This window comes from Lepisosteus oculatus, chromosome 22, assembly GCF_040954835.1.
Source record: "Lepisosteus oculatus isolate fLepOcu1 chromosome 22, fLepOcu1.hap2, whole genome shotgun sequence".
Classification (NCBI taxonomy): domain Eukaryota; kingdom Metazoa; phylum Chordata; class Actinopteri; order Semionotiformes; family Lepisosteidae; genus Lepisosteus; species Lepisosteus oculatus.
In genome coordinates, this window is record NC_090717.1 from 3,521,725 (window position 1) to 3,531,684 (window position 9,960).

At 39.3% G+C, this 9,960-nt stretch overlaps 1 protein-coding gene across 10 annotated transcripts in view; it reads right to left on the reverse strand.

Annotated features, from left to right (window-relative positions):
* Positions 1–5,268, reverse strand: part of fbrsl1 (fibrosin-like 1) — a 300,036-nt gene extending 294,768 nt beyond the window's left edge. For 7 of the 10 annotated variants that reach the window (XM_069182320.1, XM_069182315.1, XM_069182314.1 and 4 more), the window contains exon 1: positions 3,328–5,268. In XM_069182320.1, coding sequence (XP_069038421.1) covers positions 3,328–3,978 — 651 coding nt within the window. In that variant the 5' untranslated portion in view covers positions 3,979–5,268. The remainder of the gene's footprint in view (positions 1–3,327) is intronic. The other 3 variants (XM_069182319.1, XM_069182317.1, XM_069182322.1) reach the window with 2 other exon arrangements.
* Between the last annotated feature and the right edge of the window lie 4,692 nt (positions 5,269–9,960).

The window sequence follows — 9,960 nt, forward strand, 5'->3', positions numbered from 1 at the left end:
ACATTTACAGTACAGGATGCAACTTGGGCATGCTATCCATTACTTGACATTATTTGATTTGTTTTTACTTGCAGTAGCATTCGAGTTTTCTAATGATTAATAAAACAATGGTTTTTATCCAAGTTAGTATACTGATCGCCTTTTTTGCTTTCCTGAAACAAGCCAGAGAATGAACAGTCTAAAGGGCTCAGTACTTGGTAGTTCAGAACAGCCTTCCTACTGAAGTGTAAATGAGACATTTAAGGCTTCATGGCTTGCAATAATATGGTACAAGGCATATTGACCATCACTAAATCACACAGTATTGAGAATACCCTTTTAACTTCATAGGGCTTATTAAGAGCATGATACTACAGGGAGACAGTTATTTAAATAATGGCTAATGGTACTGTCGCAGTTTTATAATTGATATGCAATTAGCTTTCCATTCAGCCAAGGTGATAAGGTTTCCCTACACTCCTATAAATACCCTGCACCTTAACATCTACTGCTCTGCAGAACAACCACAAGTCTGCTGGATGTGTTGAGGTGGGGGGGAGGGATTAATAAAGTCATAGCCCATATTGCAAGGGGCTATTAGAGGTGATAGAAAAAAAAAACTACAGCAATAAAAATAATTGAAAAATATGCTTACACAAGAATGTTAAAAGTGTGTGTTACTATTAATGCACTGTGAGGAAAGTGGACAGACAACAGCCAAACAATCAGGTCAGTGTCAGGACTTGCCCACACACTGATGAACATGTCTCTTCAACCAACTGGGAGCTGTTATAGCAAACGTATCCCCTTGCAAAAGACCTTTTTATGAACTGGCTGTTGAGGAGGAAATCTTTTTAAGGTAATAATGTTGACAGGTAATACAGTAACAACCTTCTGAAAGAGAGGGAATTTAGCAAGAGAGGAAGACTTTACACTTCTAGAAAACCGAAGCCTAAGCACCAGTGGCAGGTGTGAAATGCAGTTTGCAAGAGACTACTTGCTTTCTTGTACATCGGGCACACCATCAGCTGAGTTCACGCGAGTTCACTGAAATACTTTTGAGCCGAGCGGGCTCAGTGTGGAACACTGGTTAGGGTTCATGATTCTGGACTGAAAGGTTGTGGACTCAAATCCCAGGTGAGACACTGCTGTTGTCGGATCCTGGAGTGAGGAACTTCAATTGAACTGTTATAATTAAAAACCCCAGTTGTGTAAACGGGTTCAAATGTAAGCTCCTCTGGATGGAAGCATCAGCCAAATTAATTAGTTTCACTGATTGAGTGTAACCTGAGCTTCCAAAGTCCTGTACTACTTTTGAGCATGGTAAGTTTATTTTTACATTTAGATTTGAGGACTGCTTTCTGCAGCCAAATTCATTCATTATGGTAAATGGCTGACACAAAAGTAGACAGACTTTCTTGTCCCATTTCAAAACAACACAGCACCTTTTCAGTATACATTCACCTATGAAAGGCTAAGCAGTTTGCACCTAGTACAGATAGCAGGAGACCTGGTCTCATTACTGCAAAGGAGGAAATAAAAGTAGATTTTTAAGGAGCTTCTGTTGTGAGGCAATTGTGATGTCAGGAACTTGACAACAGCTAGATAAAACACTAAACCAATAAGCCGTTTTGATATGATTCGAGAGCTTTCTTACAGAGTACAGCTAAAGTCTCTCAGTAACCAAAAAAAAAAGGACAAACATTCCTGACAGCTTGTTTAAGTCATCACATCTTAAAAAATCCTTTGAAAGTGCCTCAGTGACAGTACACAGAAGCAAAAGTCAGGTTCTGTCAGCCCAAAAGGCTGGAATAAACACACACAGAGTCTTCCAAACAACAGACATCTTCTTTGACATCTAACAACCTGAAAATACTGCCTGTTTAAATATGAATTCCATTAAGTGGTGTGAAAGCCTAGAGTTAATGGAATATCCACATAATTACTGATGACTTGACAGGTTAATCGTGTAAGCAGATGGGTTGTGACAAATTGATGACAAGCATTTAGTGATCTTACAGTTTGTCATCTGAGTTGGGAACAAAAATGAAATGAATATTACAACATCCGACTACACAACAAGCCCAGTGGACACACAGGTGCAATGTCATTGGGTGCACAGAGAATGAGAATGTGGAGGTGACATTTTCCTTCAGCTGTGGGATTTACAGTGTTCTTCTATTCCATTGTATTCAACACACCAGCAACACACCAGCAAAAGGAATTTAAAATAGACTAATTTTGCTGAGACACGACATGAAGCACATGGCAGATTTTGACTCCAACTCAAAACCATGTTTTGAACCATGACCAACTGGCCAGCAATTTGCCAGAATCGCCAGCTCTTTCAAATTTGAAAGGAAAACCGTTTATGAAACAACATGACTTTAAAAAGTGACCATGAAAAGACATTTATACTACAACAGAAAGAACACCACATACGCCATACAGTTACATTCCAAAACAGCTCTGCAATTTATAGCCCACATCACTTCACAAAGCACAAACTAGATTACCAACTACAAACCCAATAATGCTACGTTGTCACTACCTATTTGGCATTCCAACCTCGACACTTTAAATCAGAAGCTTCTCCAATATATTTCATGATTTCAAAACTACAAAAAAAAATGTTCTCCACGACGGTGTTCCAGTTGTTAACTTTACCACTAAAAGGGACGGCCAAGGGGTCTTTTTAATTCTAAAGCTCCAACATATCTTGCACATGATTCAGTAAGGCCGTGAAATTTAACCCTTCCGCATAGGAAAAAAAAAAGATACCGTGACCCTCACTCGTGTATACACACAAACCCATTCTAGGGTTTCATTAGCAAACAAGGGATGTTCTAGTCTCACAATCTAAGGTCACTTACACGTCTGAGAAATGGGCATGGGTTAATAAACAAAACGGATTCATTGGCAGGCAGATAACATTGTTCTCTTCAACAACGAAATACGATCGTAAAAAACTGTTCCAAGACGTCAGGCAATAAAAAAAAACAAATCGCTAAAATAAGGATTATATAGACAAACATCCAATCGATAAAATCCCGTTGTTCGCAGCTGTTAGCTCCCCAGAACAAATGTTTACACAACTGGATCACAAGCCGCAACACGGGTATGATAAACAGTCTTTTATTATCCACAAAATAAAATGCTCCTGTTTTTCAACACCTTACGACTATTCCGAGCCACTGTTACACGCGACAAAGTAAAACAAACAACGTGTATACATTTATAAATAAAACAAAAACTTTTCGTCCGCTCAAGGGGGAAAAAAAAAACCCCAGGAACACAGTTTAAGAAAACGTGTTATGAATACAAATCTGTTTTGAGAGCCATCCTTACCTCCAAAGAATCCAGACTGATAAAGCTGGAAATGGCAAAACCATCAATAATATCCTCCTCTTGGGAGCTGGATTCCCGTCTCTTCCTCCTGGGGGGACGGGGTGTCCGGGCACAGGAAGGCAGATTCGGGTTTTTTTTCCCATTTTGAGGAGCCTTATCCCTGCCGGGACTCTGCTCCCTGTCTGAGCAAGTGGACGGGCTGTGTACGCGGGCATCCCTGCCCGCAGCCTCCCGTCTCCTCACCCTGTCCCTCTGGGACCTGGATCTCCGACTCTGCCTCAATTTCCCATCCATTGTAAAAGCTTTTTGACAGAAACTTGGAAAAACACCCGGGAGGAGAGAAAAAAAAATAATAATCGCGGAAATAAAACGTGAACGGATTCCCCTTGCAATGATCACCGCGATTGCACAGAACTTCCCGACGATCCCACGGGGGAAAACACAGGCAGCTAATAGACACCGGTATATCTCAACAATTAAATCCACGGAATGACCTTGGATAAAAAAAAAAATCTCCCGAAAAGAATAAAAAAAAATAATCCACAATACAGCGAGTGAGCGATCCCAATGCTCCCGAAATCCAGCGCACGCACACACACAAATAAAAATAAAAGCGATGCCTTCTCCTTTCAGGCAAGTGCAAAATTGCATATATATGTAATACACATCACTTGTTTTGCAACTTTGTTTCAATAGCAAAACAGAATATTAACGTCTTCATACCGCAGGCAACGTCGAGTAATCACATTGCTGCTGATCTTTTCCTCCAACCAATCCATAATCCAGCAGGGGGAAAAAAACGAAAAATATCCGTTCCGACAAATGTGCTTTTAAAGGTAGGAAACTGATTTGCGGACAATACCTGCTGTTCTGTATATTCACAAGTTTCAGCTGTTAACCATCTCTCGCGGTTAAGTTGAACTGTTAAGAGAAAAAAAAATGCCAACAACACTGGAATCCCTCAAGTCTTCCGTTTCTTTATCGCACTGTTTGCTTTCTTTAATTATGCCCTTACTTATATTTTAAATCCTCTCCCCCCCCCACCCCTTCCCGTTTATTATCAAATCCCATCAATTTCCAAGGAAAAGAAATCAGCAGCTATTCCCAGGCCTGGAAGTTTTATAAATCCATTCTCGAAACCCGTCCTTGGTCGCTCGCCTGCTAGTAGTATAGCGTAATTTTCCCCCTTTTCTAGCAATGCTAAAGGTTTGATAAGTGCTCTTAAAGAGACAGAGGTGATTAAATCTCCTCTTCGCTCTTTTCCCTGTATCTGAAATTGGAGAGTCGGTGCAGCAAAAGCCCAAGAGCACAGATAACTGACGTAATTTCCGCCACCTCTGCATTCACCAGAGGAAGTGAGCTACTTTATTAAACACTTAAAATTACTCTCACCAACTTATTTCGCCTCGGAGGAGCATTAATGCGGGATACTTTGCATGCAGCTGATAGGCAACCTTCCTGGCCGAGGCGTTCAACTATTTACATCAACCTTTCTTGTTTTAATTCCTCCACCATCGCATGCCAGCGGATGGGAAAACCGGAGCTTATTATTCGACAGTGTTCAGTCGGTGAACCCGAGATCGGCACACGGTGTGCTGTAATCCTTTTAAAAAAACCACCGTCAGTGCCCGTGTGTATGCGCACAGCCCGTCTCACAGACAGGTTGATCTTCAGTCACTGGCATTCTTCTCCTCTTCGCTTTTGTCCATATCGTCACGTAACCGCCTTTTCTCCAATAGAAAGCTTTCAGTCAAGCCAGGTGACAGAAATGCCTTCACGAAACAGATACTATATCGTACAGTGGAAACGCTGCTGTGTCTTGCTCCCATAGCGTGATTCCACGTACACAATGCATGCTTGCATAAAGCATATTATTATCCAGCCTCGATCATTATAGACGCTGTTCTGTCTGCTGCCGGCTGCCTGCGCACGGATATTGTGTGGACCAGGTTGCGTTTTTGCCCCGATTACCACTGCGTTTCGATTACTTGTACTGGGCGGGGGGTGTGAGTTCATGGTCAATGTAATACAGTTAAACGAAACCACTGAACTGGAAAACACCGTCGATAACGCTGAAGCCTATTAGCGGCGGACGCTATTGCACGCACTTGAAAGATTACTAGAAAAAAAAGCTGTGTTTTCCCACAGCGTGACATTAAAATGTCTTGTTCTTGTCACAGAGCTTGGTTTATGTTTGTATGCAAGATCCACTGCTCCCCGACTTCAAGGGAAATCATGGAGTTTAAGACTAATTGTTTCAGGTTAACACATAATACAAAAATAAAAAAAACACTGATATGCATCGTGATTAAAATAATTAGAAATGCACTAAGCTCTCCTAGGGAATAAATATTTCAGATGACTACCCAAAGCTGATGTTTGTTCATGTTTTAGGATTGATTTTTTTTAATGATCCAACGAATCGTTTTTGAAATTTATAAAAGGCTAAATAAAATGTAACATCAGATTATTAGGACCCAGATATTTGCATAGATTTTCCATTGTAATAAAATCTGAGTAGGTGTAAAGAATTTCTCATAATAGAAGACAGACGGAGGTACCTTACATGAAAGAGCTGTATTGGACTCACTGCTAAGCTGTTTAGAAATTTGGTTAAGAAATTAGGGCCAGTTCTTTTGCATCTGCTCTTAACTCCCATTGTCAGCTGTTATACTGTAGCAGGCATAGCACAAAGTTCAAGGGGAAAAAATAAACTATTTGTTAAAATAAAGATCATAACCCCTTGTACATTGGTGTAAAAATGAAACAGGTCTAGTGTGTTTGCAGACCAGAAAAACACAGTGACAGCCGACAGAGCTTGGCTGAAAAGACTCTGTTCCCTTCATTTCAAAATTTAAATAAAGTTTAAATAATCTTGCAGCAGAAAAGACACAGTGAATGGTCAAATGTAGATGTAGGAGCCCCACTACATGGCTAAATTACACTGCTAAATTCTAAAACAGAGAATGGACTCCTGATTTTTTGCTTCTTTCTTGTGCTATGTAAAACAGTGCCATGTGTCTTTGTAAAAAGTATACGTTATAGTTGTATACCTTTTAATACTTTAAATTCAACTTTATAGTTTTTTTTAGAAATTAAAAAAATTGCCACTGAGTCAATGGCAAAAAACACCACGCTGATTTTAGGAGGTGTGTGTATCACAATAAAGATTGATACGAATTCTGTGCTTGAGACTTGTTTCTGTTCATTTTGACATGGACCATATTTCTCATGTTTACCAGATGGCACCAAACTGAATATCATGTAATTTTGCTCTTCTTACAAACCAAATTATCATCGATGGTGGAATGAATTTAAGGAAAGTGGTAGAGTACAATAAAAGATAGCAAGAGTCACACCACATATTGACAATTTGTGTCATTTTATTTAATTTTTTATCATTTGTGCACATTTTCTACATTTAGTGAATTAATTGAGCGCACAGGGGGACCTGACATTTACACAACTCTTTAAAATGATGAGAGCAAAGCCGACTAATACTAACCATTCCTTAGACTGAAAACTGTGTGAGCATTACATCATCTGAAGAGAGAGGCAGTTGAGTTTTGTGGAGGGAACTGCTGCAGATTGAGTCACTTACACTACGATTAATCAGTTTTTAGAGTTTCAGCAGATTTAATCTTTTTAGTATATCTGTTTTCTCAGACCAGCCTGGACAGAAAGTGTTCAGTAAATGCCACAGTCCTCATTTACTAAAAAGCATAAGCCAGGCTAGAGAAGTTGTAAGCAGAACACATTTCACCCGCTGACAGTTCACATCCATTATTAACCAGCTAGTGGTGTAAGAACAAAGTTTTTTTTACAGTAGGTATAGTTCAGACATAAGCTGTACTGTATATCATATTTATTGTAATTCATGTCTGCACTTTCTCTGCACTTCATTGCAAATATGTAAAAACAGTAATCCATCCATTGATGATCTTGGCTTGAAAAGCGACAATGCATAAAGTGTGTGCAATTTCTTTTTGAATACGTTAGTTCAGTTTTCAAACAAATTGTTCGGCATTTATTTGTCATCCAAGACTCAAGGGCACCGTTTTGCAATGTTTCGAAAGTCCTCCTGTAAACTCATCCGAAAAACAGAAACCCATCTGGCGGTCTTTCTTCGACTAGAAGCAATGTGATTTCTTTGCAGTTTTTAGAGCAAGTGTCACACTATTCCTTTATTTCAGTGATTGCGTTTGGATTCCATTTGAGAAAGGCCAACGGCTGAAAATTGATTCTGAAAACTGGTGAGGGCAAAAAGTCCAGGAAACCAACACACTCGTTTGCCTCTTTCTCAGTGAAGTGGTTAGTGTAAGCCTATATTAGTCTGTGGGGCTTTAAAAGATTTTATGAATATTTGTGGTGAGCCTTACTCCAGCGAGGTACTTTTGAGACATCCCAAATCATGCCCTGCTGTTTACCTAAAATGGAGACCCATGGCTTATATTCCGATAGTGATTTCAGCCCTATTAAAGACTTACAGAAATTAAATAATGGCGGCTTGTGCAATCTGGAAGCAATTTTGCCATCTGTAGTATATCTGAGGATTTTAAATGGAATTTTTTTGGCTGTGGTTGGGAGGCTCTTGCTTGGAAGCTTACCCCTGAGCTGGAGGTTTCGAAAAGAAAAAGTGACCCGATACGATTTTGCTCTCTCATTGGTATGAAAGAACTTTTTCATTATTGCAAACCAGAAGCAGAACAATTGTGTTCAGTGCTTCTCCGTGTTGCCAAATTCCATTGTGTTGTGTTGATTTCATGGTCAGGTAATAGAACTGTTTGAAATCGTAGCTGGACATCCACATCATTCTCAGCCTTACACTGTACATGATCAGAGGCAACTCACACGCTCTGTAGAGAACACGATAGCCAATTGGGATAGCTTTTTCCCAGATTCCAGGGTTTATTATAGTCATATTAAAATGAGCAAATCTGAAGAGCGTCACTTTTACACTTAATACAAATGCCGCCATTAAAAAGAAGTATCAAACCTTTCTCTCCTGGAATGAAGTTCAACTCTGTTACTCTAAAATGTGATAAGTCAATTTCTCAAACAGAAAAAAAAAGAATCTTGGTTTTCCTCTGTTGTGATAAAATGGGTAACTGATCATCTTACTCCTTAAGTGAAGAATCATTTAAAGGCCTCTAGACGCAAACACAAATCTATACCCCCCCCCCCATCCTTTCAGCTACATTATCCTTGGTTTCCAGTTCTTATAGTTCTGTACATGGCTGAAGGTTACTAAAAATACATTTTGGACAGCGTATGGTAAGAAATAAGAATAGGAGTAGGGGCAGAAATAGTATCCAGATGTTCAATGGACATTCTGAACTGAGCATAATAACATCAAGATAAACATGACATAAACTGACAGAGGATTGTGGAGGAAAGCAACCACCTATCAATACGAGGATCTCTAACAATAAATCTCTGGACAGAGTTTTATCTTTTACATATGTTATGCTGTGCAGGTACACTCTGCTGTACATCAAATAGCTTTTTAAGAGCAACCCCACTCTCTTTAAAACACCATAGATGTAATAATTCAGAAAGAAGATTATTGAGTGGACTGATAGGTATCTAAGGAAGTCTGTTCTGAACAGTTCAGATATTAACATTGTTGGGGTTTTTTTCAGGTTGCTCCTTGATGATTATCCACATCTGTGGACTAAAGGTACTTCTCAGTCTTATTTCAGGAAACCCTTCTTTGAAATCCTAAGGTGAAATCCTTACGCGTAATAACCTATAGAATGGGTTATATCACAATCAAAGGTATTCTTGCAAAATGAACACCATTTAATCCACCTTCATAGAAAAACCGAAGCAAGTTTACTTTCTCTGAAAAAGTGTTGAAATTAAAAATATTTCATATAAAACCAAAACACAAGGTGTATATATAATATACACATGATTCTAATTTTGTCATTTCACTCTGCTGAGACCAGAGGGGCCGTCTAAACAGAGTTCTAACTGGCACTTATGTGTTTAACATGGCTCATTTGAGTCTAATTCTTCACATAACTCATGGCGACCGCATGCTTTCCAAATACAATGGTAGAAATGGAGAACAGAACCTAATCATATAGATATTGTATTGTTGGTGGTCATAAAAAAAACAACTTTGATACAGTGTTTGTGCTGTATCAGCAGTACTGTTCACAAGAGGTCTGCCGGTTGGAGTACAGATAGGAAGTTCAGCATCTAAGCATTAACAGAGTCCAATTTTCATCAAAACATTTAGACGAGAGAAGAGGTGATTTTGCTTTCCTTTTATATGCTTGATACATTCCTACTCTGCATTTTTTTCTGTGTCCTTATACTGTGAAACAGCCAGCGCAAAGCTTTAAATTAAGAGATTAAATGCTGTCTTCTTAGCAATTTACCCAACTCTAAGCAAGGCTCTGCTGACCTCTGCAAAGCTTATTTCCAATTACTGGCCAGTATCAAGCTTTCTTGTTATAGGAAACTCCGCGAATTAACAATCTCAGACGTCTCATGTCCCTTCAGTGAATTCTGTTCTTCCTGATTAGGGCTTTATGATTAATTTGCTTAATTGCGCTGCAGTTTGAAAACAGGAGAGCGGTAATGACCTGTGACGACAAATCTCCCTGTACCTTAATTCCAAAC